General features: G+C 51.3%; 1 protein-coding gene across 4 annotated transcripts in view; it reads left to right on the forward strand.

Moving 5' to 3' along the window:
* DHX35 (DEAH-box helicase 35) overlaps positions 1–6,872 on the forward strand; it is a 65,963-nt gene extending 59,091 nt beyond the window's left edge. For 2 of the 4 annotated variants that reach the window (XM_035006313.1, XM_035006312.1), the window contains exons 21-22: positions 1,642–1,753; positions 2,984–4,107. In XM_035006313.1, the coding sequence (XP_034862204.1) occupies positions 1,642–1,753; positions 2,984–3,067 (196 nt within the window). In that variant the 3' untranslated portion in view covers positions 3,068–4,107. Of the gene's footprint in view, positions 1–1,641; positions 1,754–2,983; positions 4,108–5,458 lie in introns of those variants that run through there. The other 2 variants (XR_004679483.1, XM_035006314.1) reach the window with 2 other exon arrangements.
* The last annotated feature ends 17,630 nt before the right edge of the window (positions 6,873–24,502 follow it).

Consider the following 24,502-nt stretch of genomic DNA (forward strand, 5'->3'; position numbering starts at 1 on the left):
TCTGGGAAGTGGGGAGTCCCTGGTGCAGCGGGCCCAGGCTACCCCAAGGTGGTCTGTGAGATGCGGCAAGTCTGGGGCCGTGCCTGTGAAGAGACGCACACACAAGGTAGGAGGCATTTAGACCTTTTAATAACACTTCATTCAGTTAAATTTTTGTCTGCTGCCCAATTTGGTAATAAATTGGAGCCTGTCTTTTGTATGTCTTCTTGAAATCTCATTTTTCTAGTAATTCATTTGTATTGTGTTTTAGAAAAATATTGCTGTCACAGTGGATTAGAAAATTTAAAAACAACAACTGGTTCTTCCCCACAGATCGGTGGAGAAAGCGGAGGAGAGAGCGCGGGCCTGGTGAGGGGAGATAATGGTAGAAGAGAGAGAGGGCAGAAAGGTCCACTGTGAGGTCCTTGGCGTCCTGGAGTAGTGGTTTCCAAAGTGTGGTCTGCAGGCGGGCATCAGCATCACCTGGAAGCCCGTTAGAAATGCAGATGTCCAGGCCACGCCCAGCCCTTCTGAATCAGAAACTGGGAGTGGGGTCCTGTTTTAACAAGCCCAGAACCAGGTGGTTCTGATGGGTGGTAAAGCTTGAAACCCTTTCCAAGACCTGTGCAGATCCAGAAGCTGCTTAGCTGGAGCCAGACTTGGTCAGGCAGTTTTGGGTTTAGAAATGTTGCCTGATGTCCATCACCATGCAGGGTGAGTGGAAGAGGGAAGCAAACCTCAGTTCTAGATCCTTTCCCAACAGTTTGCCAACTTTGGGTTGACCTAATTTGGGAGTTGCTTAATTTGGGAGACTTTTTTTTCCTGCTTCGTTCCCAAGGAGCCCTGAAGGGCAAAGAGAGCATGGCTGAATAGAGCCAGTCCTGAAGCAGCCCCATCACCTTAGGGTGGTGAGGGAGCACCCTTCCCCTCCGGCCTCTGCAGAGGGCCCCCCCCCTCACTGGGTCCGACCTTCAGCAGCTGATCGTTTGCCAGCTTCCAGGAACGCACAGTGGCAGCGTGGCGGGTGTTTATGGTTGTTAGGGAAGCCCTGTGTCAGCACTTCACATAGCTCAGAAACTGATGTCTATCTAACACGTGCACTTGGGAATCTGGGGATTTGAAATTATCTGCTTGGCTCTTTGGTGTCTTTTACCCCAGCCTCAGGCAAGGCCCCCGCCCCTCCTTTTTTTCCGTGAGTAGTGGTATAATTTATGTACAGTGAGAGTATTGACAACTGTGCACACCCATGTAACCCACACTCCAAATAAGATGTAGAGTATTTCAGTCTCTCTAAAAAGTTCCCTTGTGTCTCTTTACAGTTAATTTCCATCCCTTTTCAGAATCCGGCAAGCCTTCGCTTCTCTTTCTCCATTTTCTAATAAAGTCAGTGCTCTGTTGAGAGTTCTGTAAATGCAGACTGAGAATCCAGAAGGGTCCTGCACTGAGAGTGAGACGTTCTGGAAGTCATGTCTGAGCTGCCCCGTAAAGTGGGCACACTGTTACCCACCAGTCAGGTCATGAGGCAGAAGTGCATTTGTTTAGTGTGGCCCCCGGCACGCACAGTAGGTCCCTGGGAAAGGGGGACACTCGCCAGCCCTGCTTGCTGTGGTTCTGGGTTCTCACCATAAGGTTTAGGAAACTCGTGTTTTCTCCTGGTTTCAGGGTTATCTACAACGAAGTTATACAGACCTCCAAGTATTACATGAGAGACGTGACGGCCATCGAATCCGCGTGGCTGTTGGAGCTGGCTCCACACTTCTATCAACAAGGAACGGTAGGGGTGAATAGAGACTATCCCTCAAAACACCTAGTAGCTGCCTCTTCATATTTCTAAGTGCACATCGATTCTCCAGTTTCATGGCCTAAATTTGTTCCCCCCAATAGTGCATGGGGTGGAAAGGCCACTCCCCTATCTCTTCCCCACTCTGGGTGAAAGCACTATACTATTTGATCATAGTGAAGTGCATTTGGAAATGCATCCCTCCAGCTTGTAAGACAAAAAAGAGAATGTATCTTCGGCTCTTCCTCTCCCCCTCTGCTTTTCTTTCTTCAAAAGAAATTCTATCCCACTTTGGGCCATGTTCACAAGGAGTGGCACAAATATTCTCTGATGAAGATTGACTCACAAAGAATATAAACTGGTGTGCAAGCTTACGCCCAAGGTGGTTTACCCAGCGGTGGGTGCCACCGAGCATTGGTATTCCTGTGTATTCTCTTCTTCCACGGCAGGCCCTCATGTGGGACCAGCAAGGTAGTGAGCTTTGTAGAGGAGATGCATAGTTTTGGTTGTTTTATTTTCACACAAAAAATGGTCTGTTCATTGGGATGGGTGGGGAAGGCCATACATTCTTCTAACAAGATCTTTAATTGAGTGGTGGTGATATTTGGAAGGCTGGCATGAAAACAGGTAAATCAGGGTTCACAAACTTCCATTGACTCATTCTGTTTGGTCTGCATCATGTTTTTAATTAGAGTGTTTAGTGTACTCTTAATGCAATTACTGATACGGTTTGATTGAAGTCTGCCACGATGCTGGTTGTATTCTGTAGTCTGAATTAGTTCTTTTTCTTTTTTTACTGCCTATGCTCTGTGTTGCCCAATGCCTGAAAACAGTTGCCTTAGATACTTCGTTCAGTTTTACCACTGTTTACCCCAGAAAGGAAAGTCCAAACCTCTTACTTCATCAGGGCTGTAACCAGACTGCCGTGTTTTCAACCCAAAACTTGGATTGATGGGTACATTTAAAAATTGGGAGATTTCACAGTAAATACGGATTTCAGGTTTCTCTTAAAGAAATGGTACGTCTGCCAGCACTGGGGCTGGCAGGGCTGCCTGGGTGGCTCAGTCCTTTAAGCGTCTGCCTTCAGCTCAGATCCTGATCTCAGTCCCGCATTGGGCTCCCTGCTCAGCGGGGAGTCTGCTTGTCCCTCTGCCCCTCCCCCTGCTCCTGCTCTCTCTCTCTCTCAGATAAATAAATAAATAAAACATTTTTTTTTTTTTAAAGAAAGAAAGTCTGCTGGCACTGGGCCCGAGTTACTGCTTGGTGGCAATCAGCAGGGGCCAAGGAATGGCTGCTTGCTGGGAATGACGCTGTCCAGGTGCCATGGTCCTGTTTCACTTGTTAGCCTCACTTGCTTGACTCCTGGAAACATTTGAGTTGTGACCCTATAAATGGAAGGCTCTTCTCCTCCCTCGAATGTCAGGGGAAATTGTCCTTTTAAAACCTTCTTAAAGTATTTAAATTGTATCCAGTTGGATGGAAACTGAAGCCTGTATAGTTCTTCACACATCCTCATACAGATGCTGCAGCTAGAAACCAGGTCAGCTGCAGGCACCAGGCACTGAGACGCATTCAGAGTATTGTCTGTGCTGCATTGGGCTGACAAGAACACACCTCAAGTGAGAGAGTGTCTTTCCCCCAGAACCTCTCAGGCGGGAAGCAGCAGACTTCAGAAGTCCAGGAGGAGTGAGGAGAACTGGAAGCTGAGAAGCGCTGGTGGTTCAAGTCGGAGGATGCGAGCATTCGAGGGGGGTGAACCTGAAGTTGTCTTGCATCCATTTAGACTCTCGGAGAATGGGATTAACCTAGAAGCTGAGTCATTTTCCCTTCTCATCTCAAAACCACAGTTCAGGCCCACCAAGTTAGAGCAAATAGCCCCGGAAGTTGGAAGGAAGTGACAACCCCCGATGTCTGCATTGGCCTCTTCTCTCCAGATGCCTGTTGTCCCACTCACTGGTCCATTCCCATCACTGCCTATGAGCCGCGTATTTTTAGAGATGCCTGGATCTTACAAGTCGTCTGGTGCCACAGCTTCATCGTACGGGCAAGGGCCCCGAAACCCCCCAAGAACCTTGGCCCCTTTTTACCTAAGCAGTCCATAGGTACTTGCACTGTTAACTTGTCAGAATGAATGGATTTCCCCAAGAGCCCTGCAGGTCCCCACTGGCCGCCCATGTATGGTGGACACTCCTTTGTCGAACACGTGGCCTCCCCCCGCCCACAGAGGGTCCCTGGCTCTGTTCCTGGCACCTTTCGTGACTTTCCATTGCTGTTGTTTTCAGAGTGTTACTCTCGTCCTGTATGAAGGCCTGAAATGGTCCAGAGTTGGCTGTGTTTATACTCCGCATTCTTCTCAGAAATGAACACCAAAAATGGTCCTGTGCACAGGCCCGATGACATCAGCCCTGTGCCCAAGCAGGGCTGAGAGTGTCTAACAGTAGCTGGAGGGGTCCTCTCGGGTAAAGTGCAGGGAGGAGAGAAACGACCGAAATGCAGCAAGACTCCCAGCTGGAGGGAACAGGGTGGCCTGCTCAGAGAGTCACCTGCCAGTCCTTAAGTTTGTGTCCTGATTCTCAGAGGTGTCCTTGGGATCTAGGAAAAACCCTCTTAACCAGGGCCTTTGCAAGAATCCATACTGGTCCTTTCTCTAGCACACACGGTGAGAAAGGGACTTCTACCTGTGTCACATTCACTCTGTCAGTGGGTACAGGTACTAGACGGTGTGTTATGTCTCCTGCACCCCGCATTCTTTCAGGGCCTGTGGTTCCCCTTCAGCAGTGGCCTTGCTATCTCAGCCCACGTGGGTGTGTGGGTGTTGGTTGGGCACTGAGCGTGCTGGGGACCAGCAGTCAGGTTGGGAGTTCCTCATGTGAGGATCCCACTGCATGTTAGCGTATCTCTCGGTTGTTTGCTTAGGATTATTGAGGGGGTACTAGGGATACCTCATTCGGTGAACAGAGGTCCTTTATTAAAAGCTTCTGTTTACATACTCTGCCTTAAACGTGTGCTTTAGGATTTCCAGCACTTCTGGCTTTATCTTCGAACACAAAGTATAATTGTATCACTAAATCCTATTATCTGCTGCCCATGATTATGTTATGCATCCTGTGTTCTTTATACTGGTAGGGAGCGATGTTTCTGAAAGGAAAGGGTGGTGCTAGGAGGTGTTCTTTCCCTGTTTGTCTTTATTCATGTGCATTTGCCAGGGGGTCCGTGGGGGCCAGGGCCCTGAGCACATGTATCTGCACGTGGAGGTGCTTGGTGAAATGATGGATCTCCTTGTTCCTATGGGGAGGGTACCTTTCTTTGACCGTTTATAAGAAATTCATAGAAACGTGAGGTGACTTCCAGCCCGAGCCCAGTCCCCTAAGCACAGGGGTTTGGCTGTGGTGCTGTCCTGGGGGCTGGGGCAGAGGGGGAGCGTGTCCCATTGACACCTTCTCGCAGAGCCCTGGGAGACCAGGGTCGGCCATGGTGGGTTGGGCCTTGGGCTGCTGGGCCTTACTGAAGGTCTGTCACCTTTGTTGGTTCCTTGGGCTTTTCTTCCCCTCCACACTGCTTTCTGAGGGGCACGGCATCTGCCGAGAATGTGCGAACCAGAGGGCAGTGCTGGCGTGGTCTTTGATGTGGGGGTCCGGTTGAAGTCCAGTCTCTCTGTCTGAGCAACCCCTAACGCTGATGGTTTCTCTTCTCTTGCAGCACCTGTCCCTCAAAGCCAAAAGGGCCAAGGTCCAGGACCAGTGAGCGGAGCTCAGCTGCCGCCGCAGGGGACTTGGCGCCCTCTCCTCCACACTGGGGTCCCCCGGCCCTGGGCGGCGAGCTGGCCTCGGCTCACGTGGAGTCTTCCACTGCTCTGAAGTGGGCCGCAGCCCGTTTGTTAGCCCCTTCCTTCCCGCTCCCCTCGGCATCTGCGTTCCTTGCTGGGATCCCGGGGGCGTTCGTGCATGAGCGGGCACCCCGCTGCGCTGCACCCAGGCAGAGCGGGAGTGGGCAGGGCCGTGCTCTCTGCTCACGCAGCGCCCCCACCGACCCAGCATGCCACTTCCGACCGGCGCCCGGTTCTGGCCCAGCTTCGTCATGGGGCACGGGGAAGAAAGCTGGCCACGGCGGGCTGGAGCGCTGGGCAGGGTGCACGGGGAGGTGTGCGGGGCTGCCTTGGCTTTCCCTGGCCGGGCCCCGGCTGTGCTGCTGGGTGTGATCGAGCGTGTGTCTGCGGACGGGTGAGACGGCCCCGCAGTGTCCGCCGCATCTCTGAGGGGCGTGGCTGGCCGGCGCAGGGGCTCCCAGACCAAGCAGCTTCGGTTTTCCCTCTGCGCCGTGACCCTTCCTGTCTGTGGCAGGAGACTCTCGAGGGTTGGTGACCGACAGACACTGTTCTTCGTTGGCTCTCACAAGTGGGCTTAGCTTTCTCTGCGCGTCTGACCCCACGGCCCGCCCCCGCCACAGGCTGAGCCCTAGTGAGCTCAGGTGTTCACACCCTGGCGGGAGCCCTCTACCGCAGGAATTCACAACAGTTTAGAGGCGCTAAGCTTCTGTAGCTCAGGAACATAACTTGTATATTTGTTTTTTGTTTCTTTGCTCGGGATCGGCAAGAACCCGGGGCGGCCCTCCCAGCAGGCCCTGGTTCTGTCGTGGCCCCAGGGCTTCTTCGTCGGGATTGCCTTTCAACACGTGACCAATGCAGGTTTCTCCCCTTACTGTTTCAGTGACCTTTATTTCAAAAACACGTGGCTTGAAACTTTATTTTTGTACTGATCTTAGTTTGGATGTGCCACTTTTGGCACCAAACACGTATGTCATTTTTATTTCCATTTTGTAAACCTGTAAATAATAGTGGTAACTTGTTAATAATCGTAAACCTTTGTACCTCAAGTAAATGTGTTCCCTCCTGCCCCTGGTACTCGTGGTCTGTATTTTAAGATGGTCCAGTGAATTCTTCTGCGAGAGGGCCTGACGTTAGCTAAGAAGCCTGATGCTCTGGCGGTCCAGCAGCTTTGGGGGCTCCGTGGACGTGGGAAGCCTCCCAACGCAAGGCCCACGCCACCATACGCCCTCAGGAGCTCAGGGGAGCAAACTGGGATGTTGTTTAAATAAAGTCCTAAAGAGGTGCTAATTTTTGCCAGTTTCTCATTGGGATCTTTTTGTAGAGAGGTAGAAACACTTACTTTTGTAAAGTCTGAATTTAGAACCAGGGTGGATGGTGATGAGCTGCTGTGGGAGTGGGAGGAGGAAAGGGTACGGGACCCACCCCGTGTGCAGTGAGACTGGAGATCTCCCAGATGGGAGAGCCGACAAATGGGGCTGGGCGAGCGGGTGTGCACAGGTTGGGGGGAGCACGGCGGCGCCTCTGCCTCGGAGCCCCCACCTCCTGCGGGGCAGCCCTTCCCGGTGGAGAGGGGTCTTCGCTGTCAGAGGCTGCAGCCAGAGTCCCGGCCTGGCTGAGGCGCCCTTCCTGTGTGTGAACAAGCACACAGCCTCGTCAGCCAGCCACGTCCTGGCCTGGTTCCGCACGGCCGGATTGCCTGGCCACCCAGACTGGCCCTGCGGAGCTCCGCCAGAACCAGTTCCCTCAGGCCCCTCGTCGCTTTTCAGGTGTTTTTAGTGAAATTCCGCCAGCATTGCGGTGGCTTCCTTTGAAGCCAGGTGCGTCAGTGGGAGTGGGGAGGGGAGTGGGTGCCGGAAGCACGGTGGGCGTGGTGGTGTCCCGGAGGCTTGAGATGGAGCTTTCTCTGCCGGTAGCTGTCATGTAGCTGGTCTTCCGAGGGCGGGCCGGTGCTGTCACAGGGGCCCTGGCCCAGCTCTGCTCACTCGGTCCGTCAGCAAATGCTTGGGCACCTGGGCTGCTGGTGACACGTGACTGCACAGGCAGACGAGAACCACCCAGCGGGAGGGACTGCAGAGGCCCAGGTGTCGTTGGAGGCCAGGGCAGCAATCAGAAGAGGCTTCCCCACAACAAGACCCTTTCCTAGTGAATGTAGATCGTGCTCATGTTCTGCTCTGTCTGTCCTGTCCCAGCTGAACGTTTCCCTTTGGCTGTGAACTTGGTGGGATGCACGGGCCCCAGCTCTGCGCTCATCTCTTGAGTCCATCAGCACTGCCTGTAAGTGGTGCTGCCTTCCCTCAGTCTGGGTCCCCTGGCCTTCTGGCCTGTTCTCAGCTGCTCTGCGCAGGGCCCAGAGCCGATGGGCTGGTCAGTGAGTTCAGGGGGTTGCGTGGTGGGGGTGAGGGGCACCACAGTTTACCTGACTGCCCTTCCAAGATGAGGAACATGGGGTAGTGAGCATTTCAGAAAGCTTATGTTAGTCTGTCAAAGTCCTTCCTTTAGTTTTTTTTCCCTTTTTTTTTTTTTTTCTGGTGCTAAATATTCTTTCTTTTGGAAAATGGTGATGATAATTAGATGGTACTTTGGAAATGTTTTCCTTGGAAAAATACAATTCCAACAATCCTACATCAGTCTCCCCATTAAAAACTAATTAAAAACAAAAATGAAAACTGGTTGAGGAAATCCCCACGGCCGGGAGCCCTCGGGCTGTGGGCCATGCAGACCGTGGGGCTGCTGGTGACAGGAGCGTCATGCAGCATGGCTCCGGGGGAGTACGTCTGCCTTTCCAAGCAACTGACTTTCTAGTGAACTCTGCAGCAGCTGGGAGACTACCTGTCTTTACATAACTGGAAGGATTCAAGTTAGCGGGACTCAGCGCCCACATCCCTTACCTCACCTTTAGATAAGATCAGATATTTTCCACTCTCCAGTGACTCATCTGGATTTTTCCTCAGCCCTCCAACTCTGCTGAAACAGGGTGGTGGAACTCTGGATTCCCTGTCAGTTTAATCTTTCTGTCACCGAACCTGGAAATAGCCAACCCAATCGTTTCACACATAGCTGGCCACTTGGGGTGAGTGGCTGGAGTGTGCACCGCAGGGCTTGTCCCCGCGTCCTCACGGTCACGGCTCCCTCCGACAAGCCAGGGTGATGTTCCGCTAGCTGGTGAATCACAGAGCTGTTACCTTGTGCACTCTTGGGTGGTACTGAGCTTGTTCAAACAGGCTGTCTTCCTGCTCGCAGACGAGATCTCAGTGCAGCACTTTCCCCAGGCCCTGGGGCATATGTGGCCTCAGCCCCTACCTGGGCTCTGTGGAAGGCAGCGAGCAAGCTAGGGAGACTGGGACGAACATGAGCGAGTCAGTGTGGTGGCAGGGGCCCCGTGGTGGTGCCCAGAATCTCAGAGCTGGGCAGAGGCCCGGCACAGCTCCGCCCAGGGCTGGTCCACTGACCATGGCCTGCACAGTGGCTCTGAATACGGATGTCCAGGCCGGGCCCCCAGACTCATGGGACAAACACTTACATGACCTAAAAGTAGCTCAGGCTCCCTGCCTCCTGCCCTCACCTCTGGACCCCGGGGGCCCTGAGGGCAGGATTGGCTGAGGACTTACCAGTCTGCCTTCAGCTGGCTTATTTTAGCCCTTTCTTTCCTTCCCGCTTCTTTCTGTTTTGAAGTCCAATGAGGTTTGCTCAGTGCCTGCTGTTACTGTGTTTACTCTTAGCTCTTGTTGCTTTGTTTGCACTTGTGCATATGCTTTGTCCTTTTAATCTCTACCTCTCTGACTTCTGCATTTTTTCCCTTTTTACCATGAAATTGGAAAAAGAATACAGACGTGTTGGATCTACTTCATTTTTATACTCTTTTTAAAAGAAGTGTTTTTACCTTAACCTTGATTTTAACTTCTTGATCTTTTTTATGCTTTACTGATTTGTTTCTAGCTTTTATTTTGTACTTTCAGGTACAAAAAGAAACCTGTTAAGTTTTTGGTTTTGTTCTGTAAATATTTTCTTCCATTATTTTTCTCATTTTAATATTATTCATTTTAAACTCACCCGGACAATTTGCTTTCCATTTCATTTCCTCTTCATTACCCACCTTCTGTTATATCTTAGTCTGCTTAATTTGTTTTCATGGTTGGCAAGAGGCCTAACTGTAGGTGTGGGAACTGAGAGAAGATGTGTGCAGTGGTTGAAACCAGCAAAGGATTAACTGCCAAGAATATACAAGGAGCTCCTACAAATCAACAATAAAAAGACAACCCCTGTAGAAAAAAATTGGGTAAAAGGAATGAGCAATTTATAGAAGCAGACCCCAAAGTCTACCAAGCCTGTGAAGAGCTGTTCAAACTCAGTCATCAGAGGAACAAAAACTAAAGCAACAATTAGAGAACGCTTTGCACCTGTCAGCGTCAGATTAGCAAAAAGCGCAAAGGTGGGTCATGTCAAGTGTCAGCAGAGATGTGGGGACTCAGTGCAGTGTCGGTGGAGAACCACGGGGCACCGCTCATTAAATGAAGTCTGTGCATGCTCCACAGTCCAGAAATTGCATGTCTGGGTAAATGTTCCCAACAAAGTGATCTCCTGGGTCCACAAGCAGCCATGTGTAAGGGCGCTCCTGCAGTGTGAATGTGGTGGGGGTGGGGGAATGAGTCACATCGGTCACTGGGGGAGTATTCAGGAAAAGGTCTGCCGCTGACCCCGACGACAGAGTACTACAGGGCAGTTTCCAGCCACAGACAACACGCAAACACGGACCTTAAAAATAGCTGAGTGAAGGGGCGCCTGCGTGGCTTAGTCGTGAAGCGTCTGCCTTCAGCTCAGGCCATGATACCAGGGTCCTGGGATCGAGCCCCATGTTGGGCTCCCTGCTCGGCAGGAAGCCTGCTTCTCCCTCTCCCGCTCCCCCTGCTGTGTTCCCTCTCTCGCTATCAAATAAATAAATAAAAAATGTTTAAAAAAAAATAGCTGAGTGAAGAAAGTAAGAAATAGATGCGATAGTATCATTTACAGGCACCAAAGATAATACGCGCAAGAAACAAGACACAACACACAAGAAACAAGGCAACGTTTCCAAAAATGTGTACAGGATGTGCATTAAAAGGGTTGCCTGTGAGGGGTGGGGGGGGATGGGAGTGAGGAATGGGGGTGAAAGAAAATTAACAAATGGAACAGGACAGGATGGAAGAGGGAGCCTCAGGTGTTCCATCTTCCAGAGACCTGGATCTGAGGGCATGTATCCTTCTGTAGTCAAGGTCTGAGGCAGGTTTACCTGTGGCCCAGATAAGCGGGGGTTCTGTGAGGTTGGGCACACTTAAGTGTGTTGATCTCAGCGAGCCTACTGCGGGCTTCCCAGTGTCTATCCCTGCAGGAGCTGCTTCTATCCCGGATGTGATGCTCTGATGAACACCATGGGAGGTCCTGATGCTTACGTTCCTCGTCACAGCGCATTTCTGCTCTGGTATATGTTCTCGTTGTGATGCCCATTTAACTCACACTTACTCTGCACCCCCCACGGTGGGGCTCACTGGCAATCGGAAGGCCAGCAGCAGCAGCAGGTCTTGTATGACCACCGAGGAGTGGGAGGCATGCAGCCCCACGGTACCTTTTAGTAGCGGCGAACGAATTTGCTAGAAAAGCCCTCCCTAGACTTAGGCATAGACAGACTACTGGAATGGATGGTAGTTCGCATGATTTATCTGGGCAAAGTTCATCCATTGTCTCCGAGACAGGAACTTGTAGGACAGATTACATCATTGGGAGGCCTTCCTGCCGGTCAGCATCCTTAAGATGAAATGTATGCTTTCGACCCATGGGGACTGTCGTCCCTTCATTGCAGCTCTTGGCACTCTGCTTCCAGAGCCTTCTTGCTCTCAGAGCTGGCCTGGATCATTATGAGGCTAAAAAGAACAGGATATGCCAAGGCTTTGAGGAGTGTGTAAACTTCAGCTGTGTTTGCTGCCCTGAGGTGTGGCTCCTCTTTCCTGACCATTGGCTTGCTTGTTGTTTAAGAACCAGTTTAATTAGAGCTGGTGTCTGGTTTTCCAGTAATTGCCTTGTAGGGGGTGGGGGGCAGGGAGAAATCTGGGCCAGGTTAGGGAGGCAACATGCAAATTCGAAGAGGCCGCCAGGGATCTTATTAAATTTAAGTCTCACTTGAAACTTTTTATGGCTTGGGGAAAGAGTGTTATAAATCATCCTGGCTTGGGCTGCAGACTCCGAAGGAGAGCAGATTCTGGAACAGTGACCTGTCCCAGTGGTGAGTGGGGTCATGGAGACCCAGCTTCTAGGGAAACAGGGCAGGTTTCCTGTTCCCAGATTTATAAATCAAGTCAGCTCTCCCGAACTGTGACGGTGTCTGGCCCAGTTCTGAGTGGGTCCAGGTGGAGTACAATTTTTACGTTTGGTTTTTGCCAATTGAAGAGTGCATCATTCCAGCCAGAATTCGGATTAAAGACCCTGCCTTCCAGTGCCCTCTCCTGCCTCCTGCGCAGGTGGGACTCAGACAGCCCCTGGGTGCGGGAATGACTCTTGCAGGCCACGGGGACACCAGTGACAGCACCACTGGATGTCTCCCGAGTGGTGGGGGTGAGAGCCCTGAAATCTGAGTCTCAAGACCCGGATTTAAAAAGCAACGACCAAAAGCCTTTATTGAAGTATGATTTACATATGATGAGTGCACTCCTTTTAATTGGATAGTTCAGTGAATTTTGACCAATTCATGTATCACAAATGACCGCCTAAATCGAGTATAGAACATTTCCATCCAAAAACCTTCCTTGTGATCTATGATCTTCTGTCATCAACTCTACCCCCACCGCGGCCCCCAGCCTCAGGTTTCGCTATTCTGCTTTCTGTCACTATGAATGACTTTTGCTTTTTCTAGAATTTCATTATGAATGGAGTCATTTGCTTCCCGGGCAGAGCAGGTTTAAGCCCCAGTCCCACAAAAAGATATCTAGGGGACCCTTGGCAAGATGCAGTTCCCCTCTTCACCTCAGTTTCCTTGTCTGTGCATTGAAGATAATAGTAACTTACAACATTCACTCAGTCACATGTGCACTGGCTCCAGGCTTAGGTCCATGGCGCTCGGTGACAGGGCCTCTGTTCTTCAGTCTCACTGTCTCCCAGAGGGCCCACTGCTGCCCGATCCTGCCATACCTGTCCCAGCCTCCCCTGATCTCAGGTCCCACACTCCCTTCAAGGAGGACTCCTTTTATTGAAATGAGAGGTATGAAGACACCCCAGGAAGACTGGGATGAAGTGATGAGGGCCCCCCGCCCCCAGATGGGCAGAGGCAGCCAGGGCCTGAGCAGAGGAGAGGGATATATCTGGAGGTGTCCACAGAGCCCTGGACTGGGGCTGGGGTCTGGGGGGACACGGGTTTCCCCGGGAGAGAGAGTGAGCAAAGAAAGGCCTGTGGGTCTGCAGGACATTTCCAGGTGAGTGAGGACACCAGGGACAGACCCACACACTCAGATCCACCAGGAGCAAACCTCGTGGACACCCCCAGACCCTACGTGATAAGACACACACTCACATCTGACACACCCAGGAAAACTTTCAGATCAGACAATTGCACACACATAAGCAGACCTCAACATTCAAATACGTATTGATCATCGTTTGCGTGCATCCCAGGCTCTGGGGGATGCGGCCCTGAACGCAACCAAGCCCCTGCTCTCCTGAAGCTCACATTGCTAGAACATGATCCCACATTTAGGATGCACCCCATCCTTAGCCAGGGGTAGGGGATGTCCTCAATGTGGCCCTGAGTTCCATCGGAGACAATCAGTCCTGCTCATCTGCTCAGCTTCTGATGCCTCAGAATGGGGCTGCACCGCCCTCTGCTGGCCATATGGTGGCGGTGATTCCCCAGACAGGGTGGTCCCAGCCTGGCAGTGGGCTGAGGGGAAGGGTGAGGGTGCTTTTGGTCCCTTGCTTCTGGCACCCTGGCATAGCAAATATGGAGGGGAAAGGACAGTGTTGAAGAACTCTTCCTCTGTGCCCTGAGCTCCTTGTTATTTCCTGCATTCCCCACCTTCCTCTTCCCTGGAAGTATTGTAGCCAAGGGGGACCCAACCAGACCAGGTTCAGCCACTCAACTCTGACCAAATCCAAAGGCAGAGAAATGAGTGGTAGTGAAACAAGAAAGGAACTTATTTCAGTGAGGCCAACACTGGGAAGACAGAAGACTAGTGTCTCAAAGATTGTCTCCAAAGTGCTGAAAATACTTTCAGGTTTATATAAAGAAAACGTGGGATAAACGTCTGTGGGTATGTGCAGATGGGCAGTGAAGGTCAAGTCCATCATTGTCTTGGGGTCAGTCCCACAGGGTCTTGCTGGCTCTGGGCAGTCCTTCTTGCTTGAGGGGGCGGTTTTGGTTCCCATTAGGGGACCCTTCGCCTGCGGGGTCTTTTGCCCGAGTTAAGAGACAAGCTGGAAAGAAGAACTTAATCAACGGGAAAGTTTGAGGTCAAAATGGAGGTAGTCCAAGTCCTCTTTTTCAGTACTTGAATTTGAAAAGAGAGTTGATCCAAGTCATGATGGTTTTTGAGCTGTGTCCTTCAGTGCCCCCTTCCCATGGCATCATCCTCATGGCCCCCAGCTCTTGCAGTTGGTTCGGGGAATCCTTCCTCAGCCATCTTCTGTCCAGCAGAGATGGAGGGACCCACTTCTTGAATTTGTAGGTGAAATCCAGCTGACCGCCTACGGAGGCCAACTACCCCGGCCTGATGCTGGAGGGGCTCCAGCCAATAGGCCAGTGGAGCCCGGCCTCAGCCATTCCAGTCTGGGGCAAGGATGCACATGAAGATGTCATCTTGAAGGGGATTCTCCAGCCTGAAATCGTCCAGGCCCCCAGCCTTTTGAATCCTCTGAACTCAGCTGAGGCCCCAAGCCATCCCCACTGTGCCCTGTCCAAATTCCCGACCCACGGAATCTGTGGGCGTTCTTGTGCCACCGAGGTTCGGGGTGGATTGTTCTGTGGCACCATGCCAGTTTACCACGTGACACCCAGGCTGTGACAGGCCACACGGGCTTCTGAAGCTTGAGCTGGAAATGGAACCCACCTTGGTAATGCTGTTTCCTTGGAAGAATGACCTCCTCCACCTTTTCTAGCTAACGTCTTGGAGGTCTGGGGGTCTCACCATCCCCTGTGATTTCTAGGGGGTTTGTGACCCTGACGGTCTGTCCATGTTCCTTCAATTTGGACCTACAAGGCCTTTGTTTATTCTAATGGGAAAGCAATGTTTTATGCAACAGCCATTTTGCCTGCAGGGTCTGAAGCAGAGGAGTTGGCACACGGGGACTTGGAATTGCACAGTGTCAGGCACATGGGGTGGGGTAGCAGTGGGGTTGGAAGTGGACCCCAGGGGAAGGCAGGGACACCGTCGAGGACGACGTTGCGGGGACGCTGAGTCTCAAAAGGCCACGGACCTTGCCCAAGAGAATGCAGCTCACTGGGTCCACACCCCGAGGCTTGCCTGTGCGCTCAGGGCCGCTGAGTCCCTGCGGGAGTTGCCGGAGCGCTGTGTCCTGCGTGGCCCCAGCGCAGGCAGAGGCGGCGCTGAGCGCAGCAGCCGGCAGGGGGCGCTGGCGCTCTGTGTTTGCGCTGCCAGGACAAACCTGTCCTGCTCTGGGTCCTGGGTGCCGCTAGTGCCCAGAGCCCGCCAGACCCGTGTCCCTCGGGCGCACGCTCACCGCCCGTCCACCAGGCGCACTCCCAGCTGCCCTGGCCCCGGCCTGAGCGCCTCGGAACGTTAGGAGACTCCCTGCCCCTCCCATGACAGCACCCTCCTCCGCCCACTGTGCTCAGGGCTGGGCAAGACCCACCAGCTCCTTCAATCCTGACCACCTCCTGGAGGAAGGCCTGAGCCTCCCCAGTTTACGGGTCCAGTATATGATAATAATAACAGCAGAGATCAAATTATGACAGCTGAACTTCATGGGGTTCTAATTACTGACTTGGCTGGCCAGGGACCTTCAGAGTGGAGTCAGGGCAGGCAGGGGAGGGGTGTAAAGCCAGCCCCCAGGAGGTGGCCATCCTCATAGCTCCCTGCTCTACCATCAGGATCCTTGCAGACCTGAGGACCTGGGGCGAGGAACAGATGTGCAGAGTAAATCTGAAAGGCCAGGGGGATGTCCAAACCCTCAGAGGCTGCCCTGTATCTGCATTTCTGTCCTTTGCAACCATCCTTCCTGTGGTCTTGAGTGGCCAGAATGCCTAGGTCACTGCCCAGGAACAGGAGGACTAGCTCCTACCAGGAGGCATCGCCCAAGGTCACGGTACTCAGAGATACGGCCTGATCCTGCAGCTGTGTCCATCTGTGCCAGGGCCGTGAGGTTGAAGCCATGGCCACAGCTTGGCCCCATCCCAGTCCAGACCCTGGGCTGTTGGAGACCAGCCAGCGAGCAGCCCCATATGGGGGGGACATCCCGGGTGTATGGTTGTGTGGCATGGTGGCTAAGTGCCTGGTGTTGGAGCGACAAGGCCTGGGTTCAACTCTTGTTGTCACCAACCTACCAGCTGGGGGCTTTGGGCATGATTCTTCAAACCCCTGCCTCAGTTTTCTTGTCTTTAAAATGAAGATGATAGTAATCTTGTACCATATCTGTGTTAATCATGCTTTTTTATTTTTTGGGTTTTAGGATGCTTTGACATCCTGGGGCTTTGCAGACCCGGGTGGGGACTGTCTCTTCCCAGGGCTAGCCAATTTCTAGAGAAAGTAACCAGTTTGCCTGGAGCATACCTTTCATATGCAAACAGACCAATCTAAAGCCCATACCCCGGCCTTCACCTTTTTCTAAGACACAGAAGCCAGTATTCCCGTGCTCCACATCACCCCAGGGCCATTAGAGGTACCACCCCACTAGGGACAGCCTGATAGCCTGGAGCCTGCCGAAGTTACTCAGACTCACCAGTCCTGAACTGCTTACCTTGCCTTGCCCATTCCTTCCCGTGAAAACCACAACAGAGCCTCTGGCCCAGGCTCTCCCTTGGTGCCTGCTTCCTGAGGACTCTGCTCTTCTCCACGGGGCCCTGCTGCCTGTTGTCCTCTTGGGAATTGTGAGTAAAGAGGTTCTTCTTTCAAGGCAGTTGTCTTTGTCATCTTACTCCACCTGATTACGACACAGTCCCAGGTACGTTTTAGAACAGTGGCGTAAGATTGTTGCAGGAATCGAACGGCTTCGCTTTCCTAAAGTGCTTACAACAGTGCCTGACTCCTGGCGGCTGCTAAACAAGGAGTAGCTGTTACGATGACATCCCCTCTGTGCTGTTTGTACCAACAGCCTCCCGCTGGGTGACTCAGAGCACGCGCATGCAGCCCAAGAAGCAGCCAATGCCAGGTGCTCGGACGAAGGTCAGCCAAGTGCTCGCTGCCCTTGGCAGCAGCGCTGAACGTCCAAACTGCCAGGTAAGGAGGGTTCTAGAAGCCAGCAGAGGGAACTGCCCCCGCCCCTGCCCCGCCCCCATTTGGCTGCAGGGACTAAATCCCCAATCAGGGTCTCTGGCAACTCTCCTGCGCCCCCCCCCCCCCCCCGAACCCTCAGCTCAAGTGGGGGAGTTCGCCCATTGATAATTACCCAGTCTAATAGTACTTTACCAAGTGCTGCAGTGACCAGGCCCTGTTGTTAGCACTTTGGATCAGCAGTTCTCAAACGTTTTAGTCTCAAGAGCTCCTTACACTCTTAAAAGTCACTGAGGATCTCAGAGCCCTGGCTACTGTGGGTTGTGTGTGGCGCTATGTACCATTAAAGAGTTAAAACTGAGAAATTGTAACCATACTTGTTTATAATTTATTTAAAATCGCAATAATAAACGCATTACAAGTTAACATAAATATCTCATGAAAGATAACTGCATTTCCTAACAGAAAAATGTAGGGCGAAGGCAGCATGGCACTGTTTTACGGGTTTGCAAATCTCTGTCATGTCAGGCTTCACAGAAAACAGCTGGGCTTTCATATCTGGGTCTGCATGCAAGTTTTTGAGATCTCGCATGTCATGTAGTCTGTGGATCACTCCACTGAGTATTTAAAAAAAAGATCTTGCATCGAGAGCGAAAAAAGACCAGTAGCATCTTCATATTATTACGGACATAGTTTTAACGGTAATGGACACTCTGGAAGGGTCTCGGAACCGCAGAAGTCCCCAGGTCATACTTTGGAAACTGCTGCCTTATAGACTTGATGCGTAGGTTCTAATATGCCCCCGCTTTGCAAGTGATGAACTGAGGCACAGGGCGTTGAAGCGACTTGCCCAAGGTCACACAGGCTGTGGTTCAAAGCCAGGCCGCCTGGAGAAGGGGGTGGTTACCGAGAAAAGACCTTGGCTTTGGTGTCTGTGCCTAGCACTCAGCTCTGAGAGAGAGTCGGGGCAGAGGCTAGACACAGACAGATGGAGACAGGCAGGATGAGCCAGCGGGAAGGGCTGTCGGGTCTGGGCGGGGGGGCCTGGGGAGGGGCCCCGGGGGGGGATCAGTTAGTCACCAAGTGGTCCTGGTGACAGGGCTGGAGATGGCATCTGGCGGCGGATGCAGCCTCTGGCTGGAAAATCAATAGGTGATCAGCGGTCCAGGGGCACCGCTGTTCATCAGGTGCGTGGAGAGGCAGGGGCGGGGGTGGGGGGCCCGGAGGAAATATCACTGACCCCCGGTAGGATTGATCAAACAGCCAGACACCCAAGGCCAAACTCACTAATAAAGTGAGACGTTCAGCTCAGCCAGGCGACTGCTGGCTGAAGGTCTTAAAAAAACCGCTTAGCTGGGGAGTTCTTGCTAAACTGTCTTTGTTTCTTGAGGCCAGTGGGAGGGAGGCCTGGCTTGGCTGCTGTTGGGCCAGCGTTCCTTGGCTTGGTGCAGGCCTGGGCCACGGAACCCCGGGGCCAGCCCGGCATGTGCACTTGCTGCAGCTCACGCACCGTTTACACGCAGGTGTGTGTGCACACACACACGTGCCACAGCCGGTACGGTAAGCACGTGCCATGTTCATGCGACAGACACGCACACACATGCATGTTACAGCACGTGTGCACAGATGTGCCTTGCACGCGTGTCTACATGTGTGCATCCTGCGTCTCACGCCATTTGCATTTGGGAGATGAGCTTGTGTGCTTGTGGGTTACACTCTACTTTTTCACAAATATCACCGCTTCCTCTGCCTATAGTGCCAGAGATGCAGCATTTGTAATGACAGGCATGGTTATTACTGGGCCAGTGGAGGGGGAAGTGGGGATCGGGAAATTGTATCTAAACGGCTAAGATGTACCGTAGAGAGATGGTGGACGTGGAAAGGAGGAAGGAGCAGGGGAAGCGTGAGGGCTGTGTGGGTGGGAGTTAGAGTGTTTTGGCCAGGAGTTGAGAGAGAGGAATTGGGGGACGGGGAGAGGTGCCAAGGGAACTGTGGGGGGGGGTGGTTGGGGGGGAGGGGGGAAGTTAAAGGATAAAAGGGTATGCAAATGGCATATTAAGAAGTTACGTGATGGGTAATGCCTTCGGCGTCCTTTGACCCCCTCTCAGGGATGGGAGCAGAGGAAGAGTAGAATGACCTCCAATAACCTTCTGAGTGTCAGACTGGGTTTCGTTAAATGTGCCACCAGACTGAGACTGGGCTTATGGGCACACCAGATTTATTTGGGTTAAATAATGAAATCATTCATATTAAGGGTTACATTTTATGGGATGCCTTTGTGGCTTAGAGATTGTACCAAGAGCTTTTCATGTGTCCTCTCCTACTAGCCCTCAGCCCTCAGGGATGGGAATTTTATTTCCATTTTCTGGATGGGTTCACTGAAGCTCAGAGGTGTAATCGCTTGCTTAAGTCGTGTAGCCAGTAAGGCGTGGGCCTGGGATTTACCGCTGCTGCCCCAGTCGTTATTTTAGAGTCCTTGAGGGGTGCAGTGTGGATGCCTGGGGACCCGGTAGGTAGACCAAGGCTATATCTGGAGGAAGGGGCATTTCCCATCATTGTACCTCGCCCTGAATTCAGGGAGTAGGGCACCTGTGTGAGGGGCAGAGAGTGACTTGCACACCATTCAGACCCTTCACCCACCAGCACTTACAGCCTGTCCAATCCCCGGCCCCTGAATCCCAGAGCCCCCAGATGGGCCCCATCTTCTGTGGGTATTGCTGAAGGCCATGTGGGTGCAGAGGAAGGTGTTGGGAGAATCCTCTGTGCTCTGGTAGCTGACTTTAGTGTGTGTAGGCCTTAAACCCTGAAGCTATTGGGGTTTTATAAAAGCATAGAACAGATTCATTGGGAATGACTGAGGATCTAAACGATGGGAGAAATATAAAACCATATTTTCTCAAAATATGGTCTTTGGGCCACCTGTATTGATGAACGTGGGGATAACTGGGTCCCTCCCAGACTTACTAAACCAGAATCTCTGTGGGGGACCAGGACCAGGAATCTGCTTTTAAAAGACCGTCTTGAGTACATTCTAATTTGACCTTTGCACTTTCTGTTCCCTTGGTGTGATGGTGTGACGTGCTGTCCCTTGGGGCTTCCTCGGCTCACACTGGACTCCTTTAGGTCTCTGTTCAGATATGACCTTCTCAGGGACGTCTCTCCTGCCCACCTTACCTAAAATAACACTCTTTCATTCTCAATCTCCTTACCTGGTGTTATGATTTATTATTTATTTTCACTGCATGGATTGCTAGCTAAAATTTTATATATAAATAAGTTATACACAGCAGTATGTATCATGGATTATGTCTTATATGTCACGCTCTATTCACATTTATGATCTTTTCATCTGTCCTTACTTGTCAAGAGTTTGGGAATGGGAAGGGCTATAAGCCAACCATGTCTAACTGCATTTTCCACAGGCAACTCTCACGGAATTCTAAAATGGTAAAACAGACTTAGGTCAGAGTCTCAGGTCTTGGCTTCCTTCAGGCCAGGGTATACAGAGATGGAGAGATAAAGAAAGAAAACCATTTTCTGCCTGTTTGTTAGACCTTTTTTTTTTTTGTACATTTCTACTGAATCATGATTTCCAAATACAACTATAAATATAGATTATAAACTCAGAACAAGATGATGACAACTTTGTGAAAAATATGTGTGTATATAGACATATATACATATAGGCATACAGAACAAGATGATGACAACTTTGTGAAAAATATGTGTGTATACACATATATACATATAGGCATACTTCGTTTTACTCCAAAGGAAGTAGAACAGACTTGACATTTTGCCATCGGAAGCATGGCGGGAAGATAGGCTGTCTTTTGGCAGAATAAAGAACTTTAAGGATGTATTGGCTTGAGTAATGGAGCCCCCAAAGGTACGTCCCCCTGGAACTTGTGACTGTGATCCGCTATGGTCTAAATGTTTATATCTTCCCAAAAATTCATGTTGAAATCCTAACCCCCAAAGGTGATGGCATGAGGAGGTTGGGCGCTTGGGAGGTGATTCGGGTAGAGCCCTCCTGAATGGGACCAGTACCCTTATAGAGACTGCACAGAGCTCTCCAGCCCTTCTACCATGTGAGAAAACAGCAAAAAGATGCTGGCTATGAACTCAGGAAGAGAGCCCTCACAGGACTTTGCTTAGCACCCTTATCTTGGACTTCCAGCCTCCTGAACTATGAGAAACACATTTCTATTGTTTATAAGCTACTCAGTCTGTAGTAGTTTGTTAATGGCAGCCCAAATGGAGGATTATATAAGCTTATTTGGATCATCTGAGTGGGCTCTAAATCCAGTGACCAGTCCTTATAAAGAGGAAAACAGAGGAGGAGAAGCGTAGGAGAAGGGCATGTGAAGACGTTGGCACGGATCGGACTGGTGCAGCCACAAGCCAAGGAATGTGAAAGATTCCTGGCAGCTGCTAGAAGCTTGGAGGAGCATGGAACAAATTCTCCCTCAGACCCTCCAGAAGAAACCAATCCTGCTGACACCTTGATTTCAGACTGGCCTCCAGAACTGTGAGAGAATGATTTTCTGTTGTTTGAAACCATCACGTTTTGGGTAATTTGTTATGCCAGCCCTAGGAAACCCACACGGGAGGGGGTAGGATGCTATTCTGGAGGAAATGAGTCTTGGCATCTGAAAGGGGGTTGCACGCACTCTGTGTGTTCCTGGAGAAATGTGGCACTTACAGATACCCGGCTTCCAGCTCCTAAGGAGGACTTTCTACACCCAGGGGGTTCAGGGTGGAATGGGCTGGGTTGGGAAGGAAGGAGCTGTCCATCACTGATGGGGCCATAGGGGAGTTAAAGCATCTGTTATGTAGTTGAACTTGACAACTTTGAGGTCTCCCCCAGCCCTAAGAATCTGTGCACTGGTGCAAAGAAAGAAATAAAAGTCTGATTGATGACAGAGAACCTAGAGTAGATACCCAGGTTGGTGTCCGGGGACCTGAGAGATGGAGAAAGTGGAGAGAATGGGTCTGTGGCAGAGGAAGATGCTGAGCTTGGCTGCTGGGTAGGCAGGGGCGTCTTCTGGACTCTGGAGGGTCTGCAGGGCTCCGTCCTTGGTGAGCCTCATAGACCATCCCGCAATGCTCCTTCCCAGCTGTCTTCTAATAAAGTTGTCTCCCTTGTGGATGTTGCCTTGGACACGATGTTCGCAACCCCCCAAGGAAGAACATCTCTCAATGAGCCTCAGTATTTTCCCAGCCAAGAACTTGGTTCCAAGTTCATTAATATTGGTTTGATATTCTCTTCCCATTCTGTGCCAAGAGCTGGTGTGGACAGAATTCGTAATGTCATGGACTGGTGCATGTAACTAACTGTTCAGTTGGAATGGAGTGAACTTAATTTTGTTTTAAGGGTACTTTTTGGATCGGCAGTGGATGTTGGTGTGGGTGTGCGGAAACAGCATACTTACCTGTTCATTAGGGGAGCACGAGTGGGCATAGCTCTTACGGAGAACGGTTTGAAAATGCCATTGTGATATAAAATGTGAGCGGCGGTTTGGGATTCTTAGTCTTTAAAACTCAGTTGGGCAGGAAATGCAAGTTTTTGTTATTTTGTATTAGAATTTGGTTTCTGTCTCAGCACCTCCCGCTCCCTTCCAAATACACATACCCTTTCGCCATCTGGCAGATAATGAAATCTAACTAATTCAAGGTAAACTCACCACTTGAGGGTCTTCTCAGCCAATTAAAATTTCTCCTCTTGCTCCTTTCTTCCTGGGGGTGCACTGCACTTGGGGATGGTGGGTGCTTATATAGAGTGGGTCCTTGCTGGGTTGTGAGCTCTCACCCCCAGAATGCTGTCCATGGAGGTGCCCATGGACCTGCCCTGGATTTGTTGGCTGCATTTGCTCATTGCCACATGATGCTGAGACCCCTTGTGGTATCTCAGCTCACTTCCCTGTCCTCAGAAGCACAGAGACATTCAGAGCATCAAGAATGTTGCTGCCGTAGGCCATGTATCTCCCTCGTCCATCGCTGCAAGCATGACGAGGGGTGCAGGTGGCAAGTGGGTCCAGGTCACCTCTGCTGTCAGATCCCCAGTCTCATCCGAGGTACCAGTGCTCCTTCCCCATCCTGTCCTTAGCAGGTGCCACATGAGACCGTTTCCTGGAGACCTTCAGCATCAGCTTTTTACTCTCCACCGCCCCTACTCCTCCAAGTTTTCCTGGTTTTAATTCCCTCTTTGCAGGAAGAACAGCTCCTTCAGCACACACTCTTCTGAATCTTACATCTTAAACCTAAAAGCCAGACTTTCCCACTCTATTCTCTTCTGCTCCACTTGCCCCCCAGGGTCAGGCTGGTGCCTGAATGGGGAGAGCCCTCCAGGGCAAAAAGCAACAGAGCTGACATGACATCTGTCCTTTGTGTTCCGCTGTTGTGAAATATCTAGAAGAGGCAAAATCACAGAGACAGAAGGTGGACTAGAGGTTGGGGTTGGGAGAGAGGAATGGGGCATTACTGCTTAATGGGTACAGAGTTCCGTGTGGGGTGTGGAGTTTTGGAGCTGGCTATTGGCGATGGTGGCACAACGCCAACGTCCTAAACACCACTGACTTGTACACTTAGAAGCGATCAAAATGCCACATGTTACATTATACATATTTCACAATAAAAATAAGTAAAAACGAAAAAACAGGGCAGGATTTTCCCATCTTGATTCATACTTGACAAACAGCTTTCTTTCTTTCTTTTTTTTTTTTTTAAGATTTTATTTATTTATTAGAGACAGCGAGAAAGGGAACACAAGCAGGGGGAGTGGGAGAGGTAGAAGCAGGCTTCCCGTGGAACAGGGAGCCCGACACGGGGCTCGATCCCAGGACCCTGGGATCATGACCTGAGCCGAAGGCAGTCGCCTAACCAACCGAGCCACCCAGGCGCCCCGACAACAGCTTTCTGACCCCGACCAGATGTTCCAGTTGGGGGACTGAGTCTCTGGAAAGTTCTTCTAAGGTCTCGTATAGGGTGCTGGCTGAGGAGGCAGGTTGCATCCTGGCCTGTGCCATGAGCCACTGGGGACAGCCTGCGTGTCCACGGGGGGCTGGGGGAGCTGAGTCACAGTGAAGCCGCACTCAGAGGGCTGAGAAAGAATGAGCCCAGCTCCGAGCAGGCGTCCGCATGGAAGATGCCCATGACGCAGTGTCTCGGGAGCCTGCTTGTGCAGAAACACCTCTGTGTATGGAACGGGGATGAACTTGCTCCATGTTTGAGGTGAAGGCACTGTTAATGCCCTCCCGCTCTCCTCCCTGCCCTCTCTCTACCAGAAAAAGGTTTTATTTACCTGCACCGAGGCTCTTTCCTCTTTGACGAGCTGGGGGGTCTTCTATTCTCCCATCTCTGCAGGGCATGGTAATCTTTGGTCTTTTTTTTTTCACATTCAAAAAAGTCACAAGTAATAGTTAATATACAGACAAGTGCGTAACAAGTAAATGTCCAGTTTAAAGCAGACATATAAAGCAAACATCCGGGGACCCAATACCCAGGGACTCA

Source organism: Mirounga leonina, unplaced genomic scaffold (genome assembly GCF_011800145.1).
Source record: "Mirounga leonina isolate KUSES-001 unplaced genomic scaffold, KU_Mleo_1.0 Mir_150, whole genome shotgun sequence".
NCBI classification, from domain to species: Eukaryota; Metazoa; Chordata; class Mammalia; order Carnivora; family Phocidae; genus Mirounga; species Mirounga leonina.